The following is a 25,182-nucleotide window of genomic DNA, read 5'->3' as shown; positions in this document are numbered from 1 at the left end:
CAGTTGACTCTGGCTGAGAAGGAAGCAATGGCTGAAACTGTGGAAACAGAATCAGGGAGTAAATTTCTTTCCTGGCCTGGGGCTCAGGACTCAGTGGAAAGAACTGCGCACAGACAGACCGTAACTCACTTGTTCGTGTATTAACTCACTCTTCAGCTGTCTTCTTCACTCACCTGTTACTCCGTTCACTGTTCACTCTAACTACTCGCCTCCATTTCCTCATTCATGCTTTTGCTTCCTCACTCAGTGACCCTGTCGCCATGGCTGAGTGCTGTGGAGGTGACTAAGGCTCCAGAGATGGGGAGATCACTGGACAATCAGAATACAAGGCAATAAGAGCAATAATAGAAGAATGTACAAAGTCTGCAGGGATCTGGAGCAGAAAATAACAACAGTGGCTTAGACAGTCATTGGCAAAGCCTTCAGTGAGGAGGTGGAAAGAAAGTTGTTGGGCAGAAGATGACATCCCAGACAAAAGAAGCAGCAAGGCACAGAGGTGTGAACAGCTGGCCAGCTTAAAGAGAGGTGAGAACATCAGTGTGACTGGAGCCTGGGGTGTGTGGAGGGGGAGGGGAAGGGGAAGCGATGAAGCAGGAAAGTAGGTTGAGACCAGGTTGGGAGAGGCTTTGGATAGCAGGGTAAGGAGCATGAGCTTTATTCTTCACATCAGTGAATCTGCAAGTGTGAGCCCTGAACTGGCAGTGTCAGCATCACTCAGGAACTTGGTAAACATGCAAATTCTCAGGCTCCAGACCTACTGAATTAGACATTCTGGGACTGGGGCCCAACCATCTCTGTTTCAACATACCCTCCTGGGGATTCCTGATGCACATTAAAGTTTGAGAATCACTTTGCTAGGTAGTAGGGAGCCAAGGGTGGTTTGTGAGCAGGTTAGTGCCATAATAGCACTCTAAATCAGGAAGTACTCTGATAGCAGCGCGGAGGCTGGACTGATTAAAGGGGATGAGAGTGAAGTTGGGACAGATGGGAGCATAAACGTGCAAGGATGGTGAATGTTGTAGAAACCAGTAGATGTCCTCCAAAATACGTTCTCCCTCTCTTCTATAGTAATAGAACCCCTGATTTTTAGCTGGACATGAGCTTCTGAAGACTAAATATCCCAGCTTCCCTTGCAGTTAGGAGTGGTCATGTGACAAAGTTTTGGCCAATGAGATGTGGGTGGAAGAGATGTGTATAACTATGAGGTCAAGGAGTTTCCCCGCTGTGCTCCCTTTTCACCCTAGCTAGCATGAGACATGGTGGCAAGCCATCTTGAAACATGTGGTCAAAGACAACACCAAGGCTGGCCAGTTAGCTCAGCTGGTCAGAGCTCAGTGTTATAACACCAAAGTCACAGGTTGGATCCCTGTGCTGGCCAGCCACCAAAAAAAAAAAAAAAAAAAAAGGAAAGAAAAAAAAGATAACACCATAGCAACGGTGGAGCAACAAGATAAAAAGCCAGGGTCCCTATTACCTTGTCGTCATACCAGTCTTGGACTGCTTATGGCCAGACTGTTACACACTCCATTTTGTTTAAGTCACAGTCATTTCAGGTGAAGTGTAAGCAAAGCCCACGTAGAATAAAAAAGTTATTTTAGGTGTCTGTTAGAGAAACCCAAACCTGCATTCTTTCCAACTGTACCTGCTTCCTTCCCTTCCTATCCTTTGCCCTTCCCCTTCCTTCCTTCCTTCCTTCCTTCCTTCCTTCCTTCCTTCCTTCCACTCAAAAGGATTTGAGATAGCTTATAATAAAGGATTCTGCATAAATTTGACAGCAAGCGGAGATTGAGTTTCACACAGTGATTTCTTATCACAACCTTTGATGAAAGCTCAGTGCATATTATTAAAATGCACCTCTGGGAGGATGCTTCTGCAAGGGGCCCAGCTAGGGTGGTACCAAGCACTCTATGTGAATTATCCCATTTGTTCCTCCAACAACCCTATGTCAGAGCAGGTTACTCTTATTTTGCAGATGAGGAAACTGGGATTCTGAAAGAGGAAGGACTAGATCAGATAGCTGGTGGTGAGCCAGTTTTGTAAGCCAGGTCTTTGACCCCAGAGGCCCTATTCTACATGTTCCTCTCTGGGCCTGCCAGCACCTTCACATCATACAAAGTTATAGACATTGTGGGTTGAGGATCAGAGGAAACACGGAAGAATCATTGTCCCAGGATATGCCTGTGTTAGCCAAGAGAAATCAATGAGACCTGGTAAATACTGGAGGGACCTGTGGTGAGCCTCCTAAGATGGGCTGCTCCTGATACAGTGAAAAAGTAGGGGTAGACACCACGAGGGCATCAGGGAACCCCAAATCTGGAGCTTGACTAGAACATGTGGAAGTTGAAGAATGAAAGAAGAAATAATTTGAAAAGGGCCGAGCCCGTGGCGCACTTGGTAGAGTGCGGCGCTAGGAGCGCTGCGACGCTCCCGCTCCCGCCGCGGGTTCGGATCCTAGATAGGAATGGCCGGTGCACTCACTGGCTGAGTGCCGGTCACGAAAAAGACAAAAAAAAAAAAAAAAAAAAAAAAAGAAATAATTTGAAAAGCCGCTGTCCTGGGGCAGCTGATGTCTAGAAAAGGAGAAGAAAAGTAAAACCCCTCCCTTCTATCTCATTCTTTACTGAGCACCTGCTATGCACACATATGTGCTGGCGATCCAACTGGCAAGAAGGGAACTAGCCTACTGGGTGAAAGAAATTTTTTAAGTTGTATCGTACTCAAAATCACCCTACAAAGTAGACATGCTTATCAGTATGATCATGCCATGTTATAGACGTGGAAACTCAGGCTTAAAGCATTGAAATGATTTACCCAAGGTCCCACAACTGGTAGAGGTGGGGTTTGAACCCAAGTCTTTCTGATTTCAAAGCTTCTTTTAATGTGCCATCACTGTTTCAACAGTAGGAGAAGAAAGATATGATGGACATGACACTTAAATTCATTTTACTTCCTACTGTATTTAAAATAAAAAATTTAAATAATTGAACACCAAATTGGTACACACCATCATCTTTTCGCATTTTTTTTTTTTTTTTTTTTTGTGGCTGCTTGCCATTATGGGGATCTGAACCCTTGACCTTGGTGTTATAACTTGGCATAATTTCTTTTAAGTGACTTTTTGATTATAAAGTTAATATTACTCAACAAAGAAAGTTTGGAGAATACAGACACGTAGAAAGAAGTGAAAAAAAATCAGATAATTTTTTAAACATTGTTAACACTCTGGTGATCCTCTCCACTCTTTGCTATGAATAAATTTGTGGTTTGCATTTTACATCAAAGTTATCATGCTGCATACCTGCTTAAACTTATAAGCATTTATTTCTTTTATTAAATAGATTACATTACCATTAATTTACAAGCTGTGAAATATTCCAGCTGGTAGGTGTACCTTATGCTTTTTTCATCATTCCCTTCTTGGTGATTTCTTCTAAATCTTGCTATTATAAAAATACTTTTTCAAATATCTTGGAGCATATCGTTTTGTAGTAATTTAGGATTATTTCCCTGAAATTGATTCCCAGAAGAGGAATTCATGGGTCAAAAGAAATGGACATTATTTAAGCCTTTTGTGCGTATTGCCAAATTGCCTTCTAAAAGATTTTTAGCATGTCAGTTTCCCACTAGAATATAAGAGTACTCATTCCCCACATCAACACCAGCCTTCATTCAGTGTTACCAGTTTTTTAAACTTCAAATTTGAAAGGCTACAAATCACCTCTTCTTTTATTTATTTATTTATTTATTTATTTATTTAAAAGATGACCGGTAAGGGGATCTTAACCCTTGACTTGGTGTTGTCAGCACCACGCTTATCCAGTGAGCTAACTGGCCATCCCTATATGGGATCTGAACCTATGGCCTTGGTGTTATCAGCACCACACTCTCCCGAGTGAGCCACAGGCCGGCCCCTTGACTCAATTTTTGATTAATACCTTCAGATATGCTCATTGGGAACTGGGGCTGCAGGAGGAAGTATGTATATATATATGAATCCAAAAAAATTCTGGAAGAATATGTACTAAAAATGTTAAGACTGGTTATCTCTGGTTGGTGGGAGCAGGGATGAGGTGAGTTTGTTATTCTTGCCTGCCTAGCACCCCTGTTTCCTTTGGGTAAGATACCTCTTCCATTCCTCGTGATCCTGGTGTGGCTGTCCATCACAGCACACTTGCCCAATATAGTACCTCATTCACCTGGAAACAGTTTTGGGGGACAAGAAGCCAAGTTATGTCACTGAATCACTCAAGCGGAGACAATCAGAGTCCTTCCCAAGGACCGATATATGAAACTGGGTATAGTTCTCCTTATGCTGGGTTTAGTTAGAAGGCTGGGGCTGCCTCACTCCATGTTTCCTGCCAGGTAGAGAAGATCACTCTGAGGAAGAAAAGAAGCCAGCATGCAAAGGGAAACAGAGACAAGGAGGGACAAGAGAGGAGAGAGAAGGAAAGAAAATCCTATGAGTAATGTGTCACCAGTTCCATCTTTAAGATGTGTGCCAGCTATTGTGAACCATAGGTTCCTCTTTGATGAAGCTGGTTTAGGTTGGGATTCTGTCCTGTAGAAAGTGAAAGAATCTGACCAGTTGCAAAAATAGTCTTTGCATGTTTTTAATATTTTATGTTGCTTTCCTGCAATGGCCATGTATTACTTGTTTAGTAGAAATATTTTAAAAAGAGAAAGGACAGAAAATGTGTTTGTTTCAAAAAAAAAAAAAAAAAGAAGAAGAGGAAGAAAGCACAAGTGCCCTCAGAAATGCTCATAAGCAGGCAAAATGTAAAATGGAGCATAAAAGTTGTTCAAGTCCTCAGAAGGACGGAGGCTACCTTATCACTCGGGGAGTGTTGTCATTGAGATAAACAGGAATTTGTGGTTAAACAACCCCAGCTCAGTGGGTGTGCTGGATGGGTGTAGGGGAGAGTGGGGCTCAGCCCTGGACTGAAGTGTGTTTTTCCATGGGCTCAGGAGTCTGAGATACTGAGATTTGGGAAAGGGAAATTACCCCTCAGTTCCCTGTCCCTGGCCAAATCAGGTCCTTTCTCTGAGCCTCAGTTTACACTGAGTCTAGCTCTTATGTTTAGAACTACAGAGTTCTAGGCACTTCACATCCAGTATGACACAGAATTCTCTGGAGAATCCTGAGTCCTCATCAATATCCCCATATTTCAGAAGAAGAAACTGAGGCTCAGAGACGTAAAGTGTGACTGGGATCAGTGAGACTCCACAGCCCTCCTAAGAACCTCAATCATTTTCTTCTCTCATCTGTAAAATGGGCATAATAAATTGACCATCCAATGAGGGAAAGGCCAGCTAAAGAAGTTGGGGAGAGCTGCAAAATGCAGGAGTTCAAGGGTGGGGAGTGGCACCGGGATGTCGATGGAGGTGGAGTGGGGGCTCCAAGCTACCTCTGCCTGGCCCCAGTCCCACCCCACCCCCGTTCCCGCGAGTTGCTCCCCGCTTCCCACCCTGCACTGAATTTTGAATTTCTTCCCAAGGAAGGCCTTGCGCAAGCCGAACTCAGTCGAGTCCGTTGGCGCCGTCCCAGGGCGGGCTTCGTGGCCCCCCCTCCCCACCTGGCCCTCAGCCATCGGCCCCTGGCTCCTGCCCAGTCACGTGGCGCTTCGATCCTCTTTGGCCTGCCTCCTTCAGAATCCTTATTTAACTCTCGTCTCCCTCTTCCCTCCCTGCCCCAATTCCTCTGGCACCACGTCCACTCTGAGGGGCAAGTGTCGGGATTGGAGCCTCAGCTCTGTCTGGCTCCGGAACCTCGGAACCTCGGGCCTCATTTTTGCCGCCAGTCAGATGGGGCCCCCTCCCTACGACTGCCCCGACTCTCTTCATTGCCTGCTCTTGCCCTGCCCTTTCTCTACTCCCTCATCCCTACCCTCCCCCGAGCCTCTTGAGCCCATCGGGGGGGGCCCCATTCCTTTCAGGGCACTGGAGGTTGGGGGGCGAAGGAGGGGAGAAAGAGTCCAGGAGCCCTAAGGGAGGTCCCAGAACTGGACTGAAAGAAAATCCACGAAGCGACAGGGTCAAACTGGCCAGCCTCTAGCATCGGACAGACGTGGGTCCGAATCCTGATTTGCCTCTGACCAACTGCTGATTTTGAAACCTTCATCTCTCTGACCTCAGTCGTCAGGTCTGTGAAATGGGGCCCTGCTACAGACGCAGGGCGGGAAGCGTCCGGCAGGGCTCCAACCAGAACCATCGCCCCCGTCCCCGCGCCCCTTCCCCAGCCCCGGAGGCACCTCGCCTCCCAGCCCCCGGTCCCTGCGCCGCAGGCTCCTCCTCCACTGACATCAGAGCCGCGGGCGGGCGGAGGGAGCCAGCCGAGCCCCAGCCGAGCCCCAGAAAGACAGCGGGCGGGCGGGCCAGGCACGCAGCGGCGAGGACTGGCGGCCGGAGCTCGGCTCCAGCCACCTCGGGCCTCCCAGCCAGCCCCGCGGCGGGGCAGCCGCAGGTACAGCCGGGGGCCGGCCCGCCTGCGCCCTTGGGCGCTGAGGAGGGGAGGCGGGAGCCCCCGGCCACTGGGTACTCTCCCCCGAGGATGGGAAGGGGTGCCTGGGCGGGCCCAGCAGGTGTCCGGCAGGCCCGTGGGAAACTGGGTAATAGAGGAGGTGGGGAGGGGAGGGGTGTGTGTGTGTGTGTGTGTGTGTGTGTGTGTGTGTGTGTTCAGCTGGGCCTGAATGTGGAAGGACGTGGGCATTTGGAGGGATAGATGTAGGGGGGCCGTGTTGGGGTGTACTAACGTCTTAGCACAGGCATGTGGATCAGAACGTGGTTGTGGTGCGTTGGTGTGTAAGGGTATCCATATGGGTGGGGATGTCTGGGAATCAGTGTTTTTTATTGGAGACAGATGTCCAGGTGTTGCTGGCTCTAAGGATAGTAAGGCAGAATCTGTATGTGTGTGTGTGTGTGGGGGTGTACAATTACGTACTGAGGATGTTTGGCCTTAGGTGTGTAAGGAGTTGGGTTTGGTTTGGAGTATAGGAGCTTCTAAGGTGTGGGGTAGAGGAGCTGGAGGGTTTAGGGTATGAGTGAATCTCGGATGTCTGGTATATGGGTATGTGTATGTGTGTGTCATCTTGTCCAGGTGTGTATGGATTTGTGTTTTGGGGTGTAAGAGGGATATTGATGAGGGATGTTTTCGTGGATAGATAGGTGTCAGGTGTAAGGATATCTGTGGGAGTGAGTGGACATGTGTGCTGATGTCTGTGTGCTCATGTGTGATCAAGTGTCCTGGTGTCTGGACACAAGGTGTGCTGGATCTGGGAGCCAAGTGTTTGGGATTAGGGGTGTGGATGGGTCTTGATTTGTGGTGTCTGGTGCAGGAATGTGTGTGGAACTGTGGGAATTATATTTGCCAGGCTTCCAGTTGGGTTTAAGACATCAAGTCTCCTTTCCTAGAACTTTCTGCCCCTAGGATGGGTGGCCAGGGCTCCCTGAGAACAAGGTCCCATGCAAAGAGTGGAATCTCACATCAGAAGCTCTAGTTAGGGTACCTTCTCCTCAGTCTCCCACAGAGGAAAGAAAGAAGGAAAGTGCCCTCCCTACGATCACACAGTATACTGGGCTGTTTTCTTTTTTTGACCGGTAAGGGGATCGCAACCCTCGGCATGATGTGGTCTGCACCACACTCAGCCAGTAAGCGCACCGGCCATCCCTATATAGGATCCGAACCCACGGCCTCGGCGCTATCAGCATCGCACTCTCCCAAGTGAGCCACGGGGCTGGCCCTATACTGGGCTGTCTTGGCCTTACCCTCTGTGGGTATGGGGTTGAGAAGCTGTTCTCTGAATTGGCCCTAGTCTGGCTTCATATTGGATGGACCAACTGAGGGCAGCTCCTCCGTGGCTTCTGCCCTCAGCAAACTTAGCTGGTGCCCCAGCTGGGTGCCATTTGGTCAACCCTGGACCCAGTCCCTACCCATCTCCAACCTCTGTCTCTCCATTTCCCAACTGATAAATAGGGAGAGAACTCCCACCCTCTCCTAGTGATGAGACAGAGGCCTCAGCAGAACGTTCAGGATGGAACAGGGTGAGATGGGGTCAGGAGGAGACCAACTGGGTAGGACAATTTCTCAGGCTGCTGGGACCCAGATGGGGAGTCAGAAGGAAAAGGCCTGGGGAGCCCCAGCTATGACTGCTGTTGCCGTGGTAACAGTGCAGAAGGAGCTATTTAAAAACGTGGCTGAGATATTGCTGGAAGCCCAGGCTGCCAGAAACCTGATTTTCAAGAGGCCAGGGTGGGGAGAAGGAGGAGGAGGGAGAGGAGGTACCCCAGCAATTCCCAGGGTGGGGCTGGAACATCACTAGTTCTGGGGACAGGGGGATCCTTTATGGCCATGTGTTTCTATGAGCTGCTCTGGGGTTTCATCTGTTGTCCTCCCAGAGGTCAGGGTTTCCCTGGGTTTTGGATTTGGAGAGGGAGAAACTGGAAAGTGAGCTTGAATAAATGAATGAATGAATGCATGACTTTATTGAATAAAGAATTTTGCTGCATGGATGAAAAGAAATATGAAAGATTTTTCTCTAGGCATAAGAATTTGCTGAATGGATGTTTCTGAATAAATTACTGGTGAATGAATGAATGTTCATTGAATGATTTTGTCAAATGAATGGATCAAGCAGTGAATAAAATGGGTTGAATGAATGAATGAAGCCTGCAGTAAATTCCCAGACAGCAGGCTGGGCCCCACTGAGCCTCCTCCCCCCACTCCCCTTCCCAGGAGCCCTGGCTGTGGCCAGGGGGCAGTGGGCCATGCCGGGAGCAGTGGAAGGCCCCAGCTGGAAGCAAGCGGAGGACATTAGGGATATTTACGACTTCCGAGATGTTCTGGGCACGTAAGTCTCAGGACAGGAGCGGGTGGCTGTCTCTGAGCTGGGGGAGGAATTGGGAAGGTCCTCACTCCTGGGCCTGGATAGCTGGGGGAGGCGGAGTCCAGGGTGGTGCTTCCTCTGGTCAGTTGATCAATGCTTCCTGTTTCCTACAGCACAGGCCCAGTGGCGGCCTTGCCATGGCCCAGGCCAGTCCCAGTTTTTCACTTCTGGCTGACAGTGGGTGGGACAGGGGTTGCTCTTGCTACTGCTCTTGCTACTGTTCCTGCTGAAGAGAAAAAAGTGTGGGAGAATGAAAGGGCCATTTTATCCAATTTGCTGCCAAGAGCTGGGAGTTCTGGCCTAGGTTTGGGAACTGAGGCTGGGCATGGCTCTTAGTTCTGGGAATTCAGAAATAACTCAAACCTGGTCTCTGCCCCTCAAGGGGGCCCTAGACATAACAGAAAATGACAACAGGTTTGTGCTGAGATCTCGTAAAGGTGGGAGTGAGGGCTTCGCAGAGCCCAGAGAGAGCTGTGGCTTCTGCCAGGAGGGGTGGTGAGGGGCGGAGCTTTCTGGAGAAGCGGGCATTGGAGCTGGGGACTGAAGGATGGGTAGGTATGCACTTGTCAGAGAGGAAGAAGGGCAATCCAGGCAGAGGGAATAATATAATCAGTTTTGGAGGCACGGTATGTGTGGAAAGAGGTAAGGAGCCTGGTGCAGCTTAAAATCAGAGGTTGGGGGAAGAGTGGAAGAGGCTGGAGACAACAGTGGATCATTTCATGCTGTGCCTTGGAAGCCAGGCTAAGGAGGCTAAATGTTATCCCATGGGACATGGGGAGACATTCAAGACTTCTTGGCAGGTTTGCAATTCAGCACTGACACTGTGGCCACAGCATGGAGGGTAAATTGGAGAGGGGCAAGACTGGAAACCAGTGATGAGGTTGCCACAGTTACTAGTTATCCCTAATGCTTGAAATTTCATCACGAGAGATGTTTTTTTCTTTGACTTATGACTTCTTATTCTCCCAGGGAAAGCAAATATATGTGGAAAGAAAACTCTAGTAAATCCTTTTAATCAGTGAACTTTAATGTAAATGAGTTTATTCCTTTTTAAGACCTAGTTCTTTTTTTTTTCAAAAAGATGACCGGTAAGGGGTTCTTAACCCTTGACTTGGTGTTGTCAGCACCATGCTCACCCACTGAGCTAACCGGCCATCCCTATATAGGGATCCGAACCCTTGGCCTTGTTGTTATCAGCACCACACTCTCCCGAGTGAGCCACAGGCCGGCCCCTAAGACCTAGTTCTAAGGCACTGCTTTTTAAACTTCAGGGAGCATATAAATTACCTGAGGATTGTGTTAAAATGTAGGTTCAGATTTAGTAAATCTGGGGTGGGGACTGAGAGTCTGCATTTCCAGAGTTCCAGGTGATGTTGGTGATTCTTCAAGGTTCTAAAGGGTATTAAATTACCTATGATTGGGCTGGATGGTTAACTCAGTTCGTTAAAGCATGGTGTTGCTAACACCAAGGTCAAGGGTTCTGATTCCCTTACTGGCCAGCTGCCAAAAAAAAAAAGCCATTATTCAAATAGGCTTTAGCAGGAAAAGAAACCGTGCACACAATCAAAAAGCTCAGAAGTAGGAGACTTCAGGCATGGCTGAATCCAGGGACCCCCATGATGTTATCAGGGAGACTATTTCTCAGGTCTGATTTCCTCTGCGTTCGCTTCATTCTCAAGCAGGCTCTCCCCAAGTGGTGGCAGAGATGACTGCCATCAGCTCCAGGCTTACATCCTACCAGCTTAGCAAGAAAGAGTGCCTCATTCTCAAAGTGCCAGTAACCTGGCTTGTGTCACATGACCAATTACTGTGGGCTGGAGATGGACTATTCTCACTGGCTGGGCCTGGGTCATGTGACCATCTGTGGAGCTAAGCAGGGAATGAGTGATGGGAGGGGCTCAATCCACCACTTTGGTCCAGAGGTGGTCACATAACCCACAGGGGATGGAGGAGAGGCTGGGGGGAAACTGGAGTTCCAGTTCCTCACCTTGCAAATCCCCTCTCCTCACAGGGGGGCCTTCTCAGAGGTAATCCTGGCAGAAGATAAGAGGACTCAGAAGCTGGTGGCCATCAAATGCATCGCCAAGAAGGCCCTGGAGGGCAAGGAGGGCAGCATGGAGAATGAGATCGCTGTCCTGCACAAGTGCGTGGGCCACAGTCTGTCCCTGTCCCAGGTTGACCCTGCTTTGGACAAATCATTTAAAATCTGCGCCTCAAATCGCTCATGTACAAAATGGGATAATAATTTCTACTTGGCAGGGTTGTGTGGAGCATTAGGGGTCTTTTATCTCAAGTGCCTGGCACAAATGCTAACATGACAAATGTGATTGAGATGCCAGTGTTTATTTACAGTGGTTTAATCTGTTCAATCAGGTCTAAAGGTCAACCCTTGAACATGGTTTGAACTCACATATTTCAGCTGGTGTTAACTCTAGACGCACCTCAAGCTCCCTCCTAAGCCACTCAGCAAGTTTTAAAATGCCTGTCTGTTGCCCCCTAACTAAATCAACAACCAACTGTTCTATGAATTTCTCATGTTGATGTGAAAACTCCTGCCCTCTCTGAAAATGTTACAGAGAATCTTCACTTCCAGTCTCTCACCTGAGCTTCCCACCCACCCTGGGCAGGGAAGAAATGATCATTTCTACTATCTGGGGTGAGTGTGGGGGAATGAGGCCAGAGAGAGCAAGATACTTGTCCAAAGTCACAAAGCAAGTTTGTGGAAGAGCCGAGTCTTCCTCATCATCAAGATCAATCACCATTATTGGTTTATTTATTGAGGTTTATTGTGTGCCAGGCACTGTGCTAAGCACCCTACCTGCATTATCTCACATGATCCTCACCCAACTCCTTGAGGAAACTACTGTCATTGGCTTCATTTTATGGATGAAGAAACTGAGGTTCAGAGAGGTTACATTCAGGTCCACAAGTATTATGAGCACCTACTCTACATCACGTGCAGGAAAAAGAGTGGTGAGGAGGACAAAGTCTCTAGACTTGGAGCTGATGTTCTGGTGGGGGAGGCTGACAAATGTATACACGCAGAAAACTTTTAAGAGTTATTTATTTATTTATTTATTTATTTTTATTGAACACACTGTGACTAGCATTATGCTAGGTTCTTTTTTTGTTGTTGTTGTTGTTGTTCTGGCATTTTTTTTTTTTTTAATTTTATTTTGTCGATACACGTTGTGGCTGATTATTGCTCCCCATTGCCAAAACCTCCCTCCCTCCTCCCTCCCCCCTCCCCCCCAACAATGTCCTTTCTGTTTGCTTGTTGTATCAACTTCAACTTCAAGTAATTGTGGTTGTTATATCTTCTCCCCCACCTGGTTTTTTTTTTTTTTTGTGTGTGTGTGTGTGTGTGTGTGTGAATTTATATATTAATTTTTATCTCCCACCAATAAGTGAGAACATGTGGTATTTCTCTTTCTGTGCCTGACTTGTTTCACTTAATATAGTTCTCTCAAAGTCCATCCATGTTGTTGCAAATGGTAGTATTTCATTCTTTTTTATAGCTGAGTAGTATTCCATTGTGTAGATATACCACAGTTTCCGTATCCACTCATCTGATGATGGACATTTGGGCTGGTTCCAACTCTTGGCTATTGTAAAGAGTGCTGCGATGAACATTGGGGAACAGGTATACCTTCGACTTGATGATTTCCATTCCTCTGGGTATATTCCCAACAGTGGGATAGCTGGGTCGTATGGTAGATCTATCTGCAATTGTTTGAGGAACCTCCATACCATTTTCCATAGAGGCTGCACCATTTTGCAGTCCCACCAACAATGTATGAGAGTTCCTTTTTCTCCGTAACCTTGCCAGCATTTATCGTTCAGAGTCTTTTGGATTTTAGCCATCCTAACTGGGGTTAGATGGTATCTCAGTGTGGTTTTGATTTGCATTTCCCGGATGCTGAGTGATGTTGAGCATTTTTTCATATGTCTGTTGGCCATTTGGATATCTTCCTTAGAGAAATGCCTACTTAGCTCTTTTGCCCATTTTTTAATTGGGTTGCTTGTTTTTTTCTTGTAAAGTTGTTTGAGTTCCTTATATATTCTGGATATTAATCCTTTGTCAGATGTATATTTTGCAAATATTTTCTCCCACTCTGTTGGTTGTCTTTTAACTCTGTTAATTGTTTCTTTTGCTGTGCAGAAGCTTTTTAGTTTGATATAATCCCATTTGTTTATTTTCCCTTTGGTTGCCCGTGCTTTTGGGGTCGTATTCATGAAGTCTGTGTCCAGTCCTATTTCCTGAAGTGTTTCTCCTATGTTTTCTTTAAGAAGTTTTATTGTTTCAGGGTGTATATTTAAATCCTTAATCCATTTTGAGTTGATTTTAGTATATGGTGAGAGGTATGGATCTTGTTTCATTCTCAAACTTTTAAGAGTTATATATCAATCAGTGCTATGAGTGGAAACACCTGCACCCAAATAGCAGGTGGCAGAGGCAGGATTTGGACCCAGGTCCATCTGATGCCAGAGCCCAGTGTTTACCCTTCTGCTTTCTTGACTTTTGGTTTGTCCTGGCCAAGTCTGCAGGTAGTAGAGAGGTGGCTGAGCTGTCCTCAGCTCTGAACTAATTTCTCCTTTCAGGATCAAACACCCCAACATTGTAGCCCTAGATGACATCTATGAGAGTGGGGGCCACCTCTACCTCATCATGCAGCTGTGAGTAGCCCTGCCTCTGCCCCTTCCTCGCTAGTCTCCCTCCTGCCCTGACTCCCTTGGCTAGACTGCCCTATCACCTGCTGCAGGGTGTCAGGCGGGGAGCTGTTTGACCGCATCGTGGAAAAAGGCTTCTACACAGAACGGGATGCCAGCCGCCTCATCTTCCAGGTGCTGGATGCCGTCAAGTACCTGCATGACCTGGGCATTGTACACCGGGATCTCAAGGTGAGCTCAAGGTGATGAGCTGGGGCATCCAGGGATGGGGCCTTTGCAAACCTCTCATTCTTTGACCTTGGGCAACTCTCACTCCCTCGCCGAACCCTGGCTTCCCATCTGCAAAGTGGACCTCGTAATCCACCTTGTAACCCTTAAACTGCCTTCTCCCATTCTAATTTAGATAATCAAAGAGACCCAAAAAATGAATTGTGCTGATACTTTATCCAAATAACATTTTGTGGCTTTTTCTGTTAAGAAATGTCCCACTTACTCTTTGTAGAAAACTGGGATGGGACAGCAAAGCATAAAGAAGCCAGAAATCCTTGAAATCCTACTCCTCAGAGATAATGACGGGGCTCACATTTTGTACTACATCTCACTCTGGTCTAGAAGAGTGCTAGGGTGAGACAGAGCTGGGTTCAAATTCTGGCCCTGCTACTCCCTAACTGTGCATTCTTAGGCAAGTCACTTTGCCTCTCAAGGCATCAGTTTCCTCATCTGTAAACTGAGATTATTCAGACTGGCCTGGCAGGGACATTGTAAGGATGAAATGAAAGCAGGCACTGAGGGGCTGGCTGACTAGCTCAGTTGGTTAGGGTGCAGCCCTGTAACACCAAGGTCATGGGTTTGGATCCCCGTACTGGCCAGCTGCCAAAAAACCCCAAACTGGATGTGAGGGCGATCTGGCTGCGACATCTGTCACCCCATTGATCGCCAGGGTTGATTCGGCTGATCTGGCTGGCTAGGCGGGTGTCCCCTTCCTCCCTCACCGCTCCATGTGCGTCTCTCCCGAAGCTATGCGCTTGGTCGAAGAGGACGACCTTCCCCGCTAGAGGAGAAGACCGTTCTTCGGTCAAGGGTATACGAGTAGCTGCGCTCCCCTGCTAGAACCTCCAAACAAGCTCTCAAGGAAAAACCCAAACTGAGCACTAATCCAGGGCCTGGCAAACAATAAGCGCTCAAAAATTTATTTAGGCTTTGCAATACACACCTGAGGTTTACAGAAATTTCCCTCCCACACCCTCTAGGCCCTTGTCCTTTCTGGAACTTTTGGCCTTTTTAAGAACTTCCTTAAAAAGTTTCTTACACCTCCAGCCAAGATGGCAGCTGTGAAGCCACAGTGGCTTTGGGAAACCTATTGTTTCTCAGGGGATGCTTGGGGCGGCAGAAGGTTCTGTCAGCCTCTGTCCATCTCTGACTGCCCCTTTCCCTCCCTACTGCCCTCCAAGCCAGAGAATCTGCTATACTACAGCTTGGATGAAGACTCCAAAATCATGATCTCTGACTTTGGCCTCTCCAAGATGGAGGACCCAGGCAGTGTGCTCTCCACGGCCTGTGGGACCCCAGGATACGTGGGTATGGAGAGCCCTGGGCTGGGGCTGTGGGTGGGGGAGAAACTGAGAGCTGCAGGGCAGAGATTGTCACCACCATGTCCCCTTTCCTCTATAGCCCCTGAGGTCTTGGCCCAGAAGCCCTACAGCAAGGCTGTGGATTGCTGGTCCATCGGGGTCATTGCCTACATCCTGTAAGTAGGGTTTGGCCATGGCAGGGTGTACTCGAGTTGTCCTCTCCCCTGCTTTCCTCTTCCTCCCTCTGCTGTGTCTTCCTTCCTTCCATCCATAATTATATCTACCAATTAAGTGTTAATACTACTTCATTCACTAGATACTATATTTCAGGCACTGTGCCAAGCACTGGGCTGGGTATTTAGCAGAGAACAAACCAGACAAAGTGCCTGCCCTCAAGAAGCTGACCTTCTAACAGGGGAGGCAGACAATCAACAAGGAAATAAATCTACAAAATAATGTCAGGTGATAAAAAATGTTGTGAAGGAAAGTCGAGTAGGAGTAGGGAGATGGGGATGGATGCCATTTCAGATAAGGAGGTCAGGGTAGGGCTCTCTGTGGAGGTGACATTTGACTGGCATCCTGAACGAAGCAAGGGAGCCAGACATTCAAGGTGTGGGGGAAGAATGGTTTAGGCAGAGGGAATAGCAGGTGCAAAGGCCCTGAGGAGGGCAAGCTGGTGACATGTTCAAGGAACAGAAAGAAGGCCAGTGTAGCTAGACAGGAGTGGGCAAGGCAGAGAGGGGTAGACTTTACAAAGGGGGAACACCTTCCTGTGGGTCCTGTCTGACCCATAGGATGGCCCCCAAGCTCCATCCTGGAGCCGGTGGGTGCACTGAAAGTGGAAATGAGGATGAGTTTCTCCCTGCCCAGGCTCTGCGGTTACCCCCCCTTCTATGACGAGAATGATGCCAAACTCTTTGAACAGATTTTGAAGGCCGAGTACGAGTTTGACTCTCCTTACTGGGACGACATCTCTGACTCTGGTATTTGGGGATTTGCCTTCTTCCCTGGGCCTCTCCTCTGGTGCCTTCCTCATCTGCTTTGGGGGTCTCCCCACTACCTTCCTTCTGTCAGATTCCCCAGCCCCAGACTAAGAGCTGTCTTTGAGACCAGACACCCACCCCAGGTGCTTCCCTCTGTTTGGCCCCCCACTGAGAAACTTGTAGCATTCATTCATTCAGTCTTCAAACATAGTATTGTTGCAAATACCTCCCCTCTACTGACTTCCTAATGCCTAAAACACCACCATAAACATTTTCATCCCTCCTTTTGTGCCCCTATTTAGAAGCAAACCTGTGAAGCCATGACCAGTTGTTTACACATCAGTGTTACACACCAAGTAGATTCTTCTCTAAGAACAAGATTTTTGTGTTTTTTTTTCGGTGGCTGGCCGGTAAGGGGACCTGAACCCTTGACCCTGGTGTTATAATACCACATGCTAACCAATTGGGCTAACCGGCCAGCCCTCTAAGAACGAGTTTCTCTTAAGAGAGAAAGGAGAGCTGGAAAGCTTGGGGTGGAGGTGGGGGGTTTAGAGAAAGAGCACAGGTGGGGTGAAGTGGTGCATGGACAGATTTAGCCTCTTTGTCCTGCTTTGATGCCAGGCCAGTCCTGAGGTAGTGGGACTCTCTTGGGGGTATCCACAGGCACTGCCATGCTGTTTCTGTCTTTGCTTTTGTCCTGGGTTTTAGCTAAAGATTTCATCCGGCACTTGATGGAGAAGGATCCAGAGAAGAGGTTCACCTGTGAGCAGGCCTTGCAGCACCCATGGTGAGAGCTCCACAAGCTGTGGGCTGGGGTGGGGTGTGGGGCCTCCAGATCTGCCTCTGCCCTCACAGGCAACCCGCCACATACCCTCATCTTAGGATTGCAGGAGATACAGCTCTAGATAAGAATATCCACCAGTCAGTGAGCGAGCAGATCAAGAAGAACTTTGCCAAGACCAAGTGGAAGGTGAGCCATGTCCCTAGTCCTGGGTCCCAGCCTCCCCAGGATTCTCCCTACCCCCATTCAGGCTCAGCTCACACAGCACCTAGCATTAAGTTGGGCACACAGTAACTGCTCAGGGATGCTTACTGAAGGACATCATTCATTCATTCATTCAACAAATCCCCTGACACCTACCATATTCAGGAGGGTACCTGGACTCCAAGTCTAGAGGGAGAACAGTCTATAATTCTTCAGGAAACATCTGATCCAGCCCACAGGCTCTGGAAGGTTCATTAAGGTAGTGATGACCTGATGGATTTGTCAGACCTGTCAGCTGAGTAGGAATTAGCCAGGCACAGCGGGATAATTCTGAAGCAGGGGAATGGGTGTACAAAGGGCCAGAGGCAAGCGAGAGTGTGACCATTCAGGGAAGTGCAAGTGCTAAGTCTGGCTGGACTGGAGGGCTGAGAGGATTGAGGGGCAGGAGCCCAGGCTGGAGAACAGATAGGGGCCAGGCCACTCAGGGCCTTGATTGTCACAATGGAGCACTGACTAGACCTTGAGAGTGCTAAGGAATCTCAGAAGGATTTTAAGCAGGAATTTGCCCTTTAGAAAGGGCTCTCAGGATGCAGAAAACAGCATGGAGAGAAGACTGGAAGGCCCATTAGGAGTCTGTGGCAGAGATGCAGGCAGGAGACAGTGGGTGCCTGGACCAGAGAACAGTAGTTGATTCAGGAATCATTTAGGAGGTAAAATTGACAAGAGGTGATGATGGAATGAATGGATGTTGGGGGAAAGAGGAGGAACTGTCAAGGGCTGGCCCAAGATTCTGGTTGGAGACGGGACAGAGGTACCATCACTGAGATGGTGATCACAGGGGCAGAAACATGTCTTGGAGGGATGATTTTAGTGGATTTGAGGGGTATGTGGGACATGTAGGTATGTAGATGGACATGTTGACTAGAGAATGATACACACAGACACACACACACACACATACCTGGGGCAAGTTACTTAACCTTTCTGTGCCTCAGTTTCCTCCTTTGAAAATTGTGACATTGATAGTGCCTACCTCAAAGAGTTTTGTGAAGATGAATTACTATGTAAGTGCATAGAACAGTGCCTGACACATAATGCTATATGACGGTACTTCAAAAAGTTTGTGGAAAAATAGAATGGAAAGATAACACAAATCTTTCCATGAACTTTTTTTTTTTTTTTTTTTTTTGTCCTTTTCGTGACCGGCACTCAGCCAGTAAGTGCATCGGCCATTCCTATATAGGATCCTAACCCGCGGCGGGAGCGTCGCCGCGCTGCTAGCGCAGCACGCTACCGAGTGCGCCACGGGCTCGGCCCTTTCCATGAACTTTTGAAGTACCCTTGAGGGGTACCTTGTATAGTGTTTGCTATTACATGTGAATATGAATTAATTATATAGAGTTATATAGTTTGTTTATATATATACATTTTATATATGTGCATGTGTGCGTGTATAAATATATAATATGACTGAATATAATTTTGGTTTTTGGTGGCTGGCTAGTAAGGGTATCCAAGCCCTTGACTTTAGTGTTATCAGCACCATGCTCTAACCAAGTGAGCTAACTGGCCAGCCCAACTGAATAGTTTAATAAAGCCTTGTACAGGTTTGGGGGGTTTTAGAAGAATCAATAAGTAACACCTGAATGAAAATAACAGAACCATTGTAAGAATCCCACTGACAGCCCCTGCCCTGTGACCTCCCTCTCTCAGAAGTCCCTTGTCCCCTCTCTCCCACAGCAAGCCTTCAATGCCACGGCTGTGGTGCGACACATGCGGAAACTGCAGCTGGGTACCAGCCAGGAGGGGCAGGGACAGACGGCAAGCCACGGGGAGCTACTGACACCAGCAGCTGGGGGTGAGGACCAGGGCTTGTGGAAGGCATGGGTGGTCCACAAAGTGGCACGCAGGCTGGAGTGGAGGGTCTGCCCCTACGGCCAACTCTGCTGTCTTTTCCCACATAGGGCCAGCGGCTGGCTGCTGCTGTCGAGACTGCTGCGTGGAGCCAGGCCCGGAACTGTCCCCCACACTGCCCCCCCAGCTCTAGAGCTCTGGATCTAGGGTCAGGATCCCCTGCAAGGAGGGGCTGGGGGCAGTCTGCTCCCTTTCCCTCCCTGAACTGGGGAGTTACCCTGCCCCATCCCCTCCTCACCCACTTCCTTGCCACTCCTCACTGCATTTTCCATACAAATGTTTCTATTTTATTGTTCCTTCTTATAATAAAGAGAAGAAGATAAAAACATAAGATAGCTCTGTCTCCTCGAATAGCCCCCACCCCACCTTGTTGTGCAAACTGACTGCTTGATTTGGGGGTGCTGGCCCCTGAGGTAGTTTTAGGGAGACCCTTCCCAACATGAGTCTGGGTGGGGTTGGGGGAGAGACGGGGGGCATGGAGGGGAAAGGTATTTGGGGAATTCCTTTGTCCAGTGTCTCCAACCTAGCCTTCCGGCCCCTTGGAGCCCTTTCTCCGCTTCACTGGTGGCTCAGCATGGTGGAGTTGGCGCAGGTCAGCACTGAACAGCACCTGAGGAGAAGGGTATGCTGAGGTCACGGCTGGTGGGACTGGTGACAGTGTGGGAGGTGGAAGAGTCCATGGGGGGCAGGGCTGGGGGCTACCGCTGGGGTGGGTGGAGAGTCCTTTAGGGTCTCTTGGGACGGTGGTGGTAGTGGAAGAATCCATGTGGATGGGTTGCTGGAAGAGTCCACTGGGTAGGGCTGGGGAGAAGTCCTGTGGGGTCTGGGCTAGAGGAGGAGGGGAAACCTAGGTATATTTACCGCTTGGGCCCAGCCAGCATAAGGTCCCCACAGACTTCGGAAAAAGTTGCCTAAATCAGAAGTGATGAGGTTAAATTAATTAACCCATTCTGCTCCCCATCAACAGAGGTAGGCTTTTAGGGAGAGGTGACAAAGAGAGTAAGAAGTTTCTAACATGTTAGACCACTGCCAGCCACAGCATCCCACTCTCTCTCCTCACCCAGTTCTTTGTTGGCCTGGGGGTTCGGGCCCTTGGCCTGGGATGTGGAGGGGTGCCAGCTGTAGTCACGTTGCGCGATCTGCCACACATGGATGTCCACGGGCACAGCCTGGGGCTTGTCCAGGGCCATCAGGCAGATGCAGTCAGCCACCTGTGACAGACACAGAATGAGCCCTTGGGGAGGAAGGGCAGGATCTGGCCAGCATCCTGCTTCTAGCCCCAAAGCCAGCTGCTTCCTCCTCCACTCTGAGGTTACTATTGTTCTATATTCTGAGTCAATATACACTATCTATTAATTTAAAAATAGGTGTGATAAGAGCCACTACTGTGTGAACCCTTATGTGGGCCAGGTTCTCATCGTAACCTGGGAAGAAGGTATTACTATACCCATTTCATAGGCAAGAAAACTAAGGCTCTGAAAGTAGTGATTTAAGCAAAGTCAAATGGCTGGGAACAGGCAGAACCAAGATTTAATGTTAGGCCTCAGTCCAGAGCCCATTAAAAAAATTCTTCCAAAAATTATTCATTTTTTAAACTACAGAGAAGTATAAAGAAGAAAAAAAATGCCAAATTCCCAATCACCTTAGTGCTAGTCAACCCTGTTGACATCAAACACAAAGTTTTGTTAAGTACGTTAATTTTAAGAAAAGAACAAAATGAAAAGTAGACACATCTTCCCATTTGTTTTCCCAAAGGTAACCATTGTTAAGTTTCCTGCAATTCCTTCTGGGAATTTCTGCATATATATAGCATATATATGTACAGGAACAAATGGCCTTTCAAAAAATTCATTCAAAAGACACTGTCCTTTATACTCTGTCTGCACTCTGCTTTTTTCTCTAATAAAACATCTGCTTATATCCTTTCACCTTCCTGCTATACCTCCAGAAGCCAGGCTTCCACCCAGCTCTCAGGCCTGCCTTGTATCCTCCTCTCCTACTCTCAGTGTTGGTGGAGAAGGCAGCTCTTAACCCCCTGGGGCCTTACCTTTGTGCCCACCCCAGGCAGGGCACAGAGGGCCTTGTGGGCTTCCTCATAGGGGGTCTCTCGTAGCTGCTGCAGCCAGGCCATCCCCCCCTGTTCTAGAATGGCTTGGGCACTGGCACTCACGTAGCGGGCACGGTACCCCAGGCCCAGCTTCCTGAGGTGGGCCTCTGCCTCTGGCCCTGTGCGGAATGCGGAGGAGAGCAGTGGTCAGGCATCTTCAAGTGCTTCCTGTGTTTTTCTTAAAAGTACTCCCTCCCATCTCACCACCTTCTAGGAGACAGTGGACACTTTATGTGCAAAGGAAAGGGTTATAGCCTGGAAAGCCTGGGTTCTTCCCCTCTCCCCTCTACAAAATTTTTTTTTTTTGACAGCTGGCTGGCATGGGGATCTGAACCCTTGACCTCGGTGTTACAAGGCTGTGCTGTAACCAGCTGAGCTAATCAGCCAGCCTATGAATGTTTTCTGAACACCTACTATTTGTTGGGCACTGGAGCCCAACTCCAGTCCAGGGACTGAGAAGGACTTGCTGTCCTGTAGGAGCTCCCCAATTGAGCTCCTTAACCTTTCCAAAGAGCATTCACACCCGGGATCTAAAAAAATTGTCATGATAATTACAACAGCTTCTATTATCAAGTGCTGGGTATCACACCCTGGTGAAGTGCTTTAGTTACATTATCATGCTTATTTTTCTCAAGGACCCTGATGACAGTATTGTTGTTTTCCCCATTTTACAGACGGAGAAAATGAGGACTTAGAAGAGGTTAGGTAACTTGCTCAAAAAAAGACATGGTGGAGATGGGATCTTGCACCCAGGTCTGGCACATCAACACCTGTGCTCTTAACCCATTACACTACACTGCCTCATGATTGCTTTATTTACCCCAAAACCCTTCTAGATACAAATTCTTATTCCCATTCTACAAACAATTTAAGAGAAGTTGGGAGAGATGAATGAATTCCTTGACGTCTTATGACTGCTAAGCTGATAGCTGAGACTCAAGACCAGGTTTCTAAACACCAAAAACATTTTTTCTTGAGGCAGGCTCTCTGTGCTATGCAGTTCCCAAGCACTTCCCCTAGCTTGGCTCTCACCTCTCCCAAATGATATACTTGCCTCTATAAAATACTTGCCTAGGGGCTACTGTGAAGAACACATTGGCTTGGATGCAAAATTGTTGGGTTTGCTACAGCAATAACAGCTTGAATTTTCTGCATTCTTCCTGTGTGCCAAGCACTGTGCTAAGTGTGGTATGTGTACTTATTCAACCCCCATGATAACTCTGATAGGAGGTGCTATTATTAACCCATTTCACAGATGGAAAAACAAGCACAGAGATAAGTAATGTGCCCAAGTGAGAGAGCTGGGTTTCAAACCCAGGCAGTCTGTCTCTGGAACGCATATTGAACCCCAAACTATTGTACACAGGTGTTTTTGTTTTTGTTTTTGTTTCTGATGGTACACTGGGCAAAAAGCACAGACTAGTGCGGTGCTGCCCTTTCAAGGATGGATAGAGAGGATGAGGCATAACTGGTGCTGATCAGAGAAGGCAGGGCGATTGTGCATGAGGGCAGTGTTTGGGAAAGCAGAAAGCTTTGAGATGGGATATAGTGACTGGGGGAGAACTAAACAGATCCTGAAAGCTGAGAGAGGGCTTGGGGGCAGGGGACCCACCTACTCACCAGCTAGGGCCTGCAGGCTGGGGAAGCCATGGTAGGTGACATCATCGAGCTGGATGAGCTGAGGCCCAAAGGCCTGGCACAGCCGCTCCACCATGCCGGTAATGCGGGGGATGTTGTTGTTGGAGGAGCAGATGAAGGAAAAAAGGCATTCGATGGGGTCTTGTCGCAGTAGTCGCACACCTGGGGACCAGAAAGGCAGGGGGCAGGACAAGCATCTGCTGTCAGGAGTGTCCTCCTCCCACCCTCAGATTAGATCCTAGGCACCAAGGCACCAGGGGGATCCCAGGAGAACAAGGAATAGCATTTTTACACAAAGCAATACTGGACCTCTCACACCCCAGAGCATCTTGTGAGGTCTGGGTTACCATCCCATCCCACAGATAAAGAAGCCACAATGTAAGCACCATAAGGGCAGAGATTTGTGTACATTTCAGCAGAGGTGGGGGCAGCTGGCTGGTACTTGTGTCTATTTTGTTCATTGCTGTATCCCCAGTCATACAGCAGCTGCTCTGTATATATTTGCAGAATGAATGAAGTCACCTGCCCCAGGTCACACAACCAGGATTGAGCTCAATATCCTTGTCACTTCACTATAGTGATCAGCAGGATAATAACAGTAATAATAATTACTTGTGCTGGGCACTACTCTCAGCACTTTACATGTATTAGCTCCTTTTATCCTCATAAAAGCCTATGAAGTAAATATAATTCCCATTTTACAAATGGTTAAACTGAGTCACAGAGAAGTAACTTAAGCAATGTACAAGAACCCTAAACCCTGCCCCAGGCTCTGTACTCACCTTGGAATTTCTGAGCCACCTCTTGGAAGTGAGAGTCCATGGAACCCCAATGGTGATACAGTTGAGCCAGGTTGACATCTAGCTGGAAGTACTTTCGCACGGCCTCCAGCTCAGCAAGTGTGGGCCTGCCAACCCATCCTTTGTCCCCTCTGTACACAGTGCAGTAGAGCTGTTCCTCAGTCTGAGTCAGTGTCCATACTTGGTCCGCCAGTACACCACTCCAATGTGCAGGGCTTTGCTCCCTCCACCTACGTCCCCAGGTACACAACAGCCCTAGCACTCAGTTTCCCTTCCTGCACCCTTTGGGGTCCCTCCCACCAACAACAGCTCCATTTACCAACTGTTTACTCAGTTGCAAGGTAAAAGTTCTACCTTTTACATCAGTTATATCGTTTGATCCTCACGACAACACTGCACAGACATTATCTCTACTTTATAAAGGCTCACCACCCACGCCTGTTTTCTCTTTTGTACCCTGAGGTTTCTTCCATCACCCTCAACATTCCTTTGCACCCAGGTCGGCAGTGCTGAGGAGTCAGGAAAGGGCCCCAAGGAAGGGGCCTCCAGGCGCTGTCACTCACCGGAAGGACTGTCCAGAATCCAGAACCAGGTCCAGGCGCAGCTCAGAGCGTGGACATGGAATGGATGCCCACAGGGCCGGGGTGGATGCTAAAGTACGATGCCCCATGCCACCGGGCAGAAGGACGCGTGCTAGCAGTGCCGCACCGCGCTCCGCTCCGTAATGGCCCCACCCACTCAGAACCGCACAATGACCACGCCCCTTGAGGCCTTGCCCACTGGGTCTGTCCTCTGCCTAAGGCCCCGCCCCATTTTATTTAATTCGTCCACTCCCTGCAGGCCCCGCCTTTTGCAGTTCACCAGACTGCCGTCCCTCCCACCCTCTCCCCACCGCCTGCCCCAATCCTCCTGCTTTCCTGCGGCGCAGGTCCCGCCCCCTCCTCCTGACATACTCTACCGGGGCGGACCTTCCGGGAGCGCAAGGCTGTCCCCGGAGCTGCGGAGACTTCTGGTAGCTTTCTCGCGCGTGTTCTTCCGGTTTCTCCAGGGGCCGACCTCACTATCGCCGGAAGTAGGGCTCATGCTCTGGTTATTTGACTCAGAGACAGCCAATCCGAGGAGGAAATGAGAGGGACCAATGAGAAAGCGGGAGTGGCGGTGGGAGGCGGGGCTTTGCGAGGCGCCGAAGCGGTTGGCGCGCGCTGGGCTCGCCGCCCGCTATTGGCCTTTTCCCTCCGGGATTGTATGCGCTTGGCACACTAGGGTGTCCTATTCCGGCGCGACTTTAGTCCACATCCTCCTGCCTGATCTGCTCAGATCTCTTCGACTCCTCGGGGCTTGCCTGTCCTCAGAACCAAATCCTTCCCCAGCCCGTCCTGACGGAGCCTTTCTCCTCTGAGTGTCTTCAGAATCTCGTATTCCCATGACTACCCCACCCCCCGCCCTTCACCAGGAATCGGACGCGAACACAGCTCCGGCCCCTCCGAGCCCCCGTTAAGTGACAACACAACGTGTGTCTTCGGAGGATTCTGTCTTCAGCGCCGGCCCGATAAGCCTTGTCTCCTCCAAGTCCTCACTGGGCCTCCGACCCCGCAGTCTTAGGCCTGAAAGGCCTGTCCTTCGGAGACCTGTCC

At 48.8% G+C, this 25,182-nt stretch overlaps 2 protein-coding genes across 4 annotated transcripts; one reads left to right on the top strand and one right to left on the bottom strand.

The window, feature by feature from the left end:
- Positions 1–320: 320 nt before the first annotated feature.
- On the top strand, positions 321–19,294 carry CAMK1 (calcium/calmodulin dependent protein kinase I). Of its 3 annotated transcripts, none has more exons than XM_063113622.1 (12): positions 321–525; positions 8,729–8,843; positions 10,891–11,022; positions 13,482–13,556; positions 13,643–13,781; positions 15,002–15,128; positions 15,222–15,297; positions 15,992–16,104; positions 16,813–16,891; positions 16,987–17,074; positions 18,830–18,947; positions 19,054–19,294. In XM_063113622.1, exons 2-12 carry the CDS (start codon positions 8,761–8,763, stop codon positions 19,134–19,136), a joined length of 1,113 nt encoding a protein of 370 aa, XP_062969692.1. In that variant the 5' UTR covers positions 321–525; positions 8,729–8,760; the 3' UTR covers positions 19,137–19,294. The 3 variants fall into 3 exon arrangements, with proteins under 3 accessions (XP_062969692.1, XP_062969691.1, XP_062969690.1); XM_063113621.1 differs by lacking the exon at positions 321–525 and adding an exon at positions 6,359–6,460; XM_063113620.1 differs by lacking the exons at positions 321–525; positions 8,729–8,843 and adding an exon at positions 9,138–9,293.
- On the bottom strand, positions 18,855–24,270 carry OGG1 (8-oxoguanine DNA glycosylase). Its single transcript, XM_063113623.1, has 7 exons — positions 24,112–24,270; positions 23,531–23,778; positions 22,731–22,910; positions 21,051–21,229; positions 20,064–20,214; positions 19,865–19,914; positions 18,855–19,613 (listed from the first exon to the last, which is right to left on the bottom strand). The coding sequence occupies exons 1-7, from the start codon at positions 24,216–24,218 to the stop codon at positions 19,527–19,529; spliced, it is 1,002 nt and encodes a 333-aa protein (XP_062969693.1). The 5' UTR covers positions 24,219–24,270; the 3' UTR covers positions 18,855–19,526.
- Positions 24,271–25,182: the final 912 nt, after the last annotated feature.

The sequence above is a fragment of the Cynocephalus volans genome, chromosome 11 (assembly GCF_027409185.1).
Source record: "Cynocephalus volans isolate mCynVol1 chromosome 11, mCynVol1.pri, whole genome shotgun sequence".
Lineage (NCBI taxonomy): Eukaryota > Metazoa > Chordata > Mammalia > Dermoptera > Cynocephalidae > Cynocephalus > Cynocephalus volans.
This window is presented reverse-complemented; position numbering and strand designations above follow the sequence as displayed.

Coding starts and splice junctions, on each gene's coding strand:
- CAMK1 (XM_063113620.1), top strand. CDS start 9,205: ATGGCTCTTAGTTCTGGGAATTCAGAAATAACTCAAACCTGGTCTCTG. Junction 15,129..15,221: donor TGGGACCCCAGGATACGTGG/GTATGGAGAGCC, acceptor TTTCCTCTATAG/CCCCTGAGGTCTTGGCCCAG. Junction 16,105..16,812: donor GGACGACATCTCTGACTCTG/GTATTTGGGGAT, acceptor CCTGGGTTTTAG/CTAAAGATTTCATCCGGCAC.
- OGG1 (XM_063113623.1), bottom strand. CDS start 24,218: ATGGGGCATCGTACTTTAGCATCCACCCCGGCCCTGTGGGCATCCATT. Junction 23,779..24,111: donor GATTCTGGACAGTCCTTCCG/GTGAGTGACAGC, acceptor CTGGGGACGTAG/GTGGAGGGAGCAAAGCCCTG. Junction 20,215..21,050: donor TGCCTGGGGTGGGCACAAAG/GTAAGGCCCCAG, acceptor TGTCTGTCACAG/GTGGCTGACTGCATCTGCCT.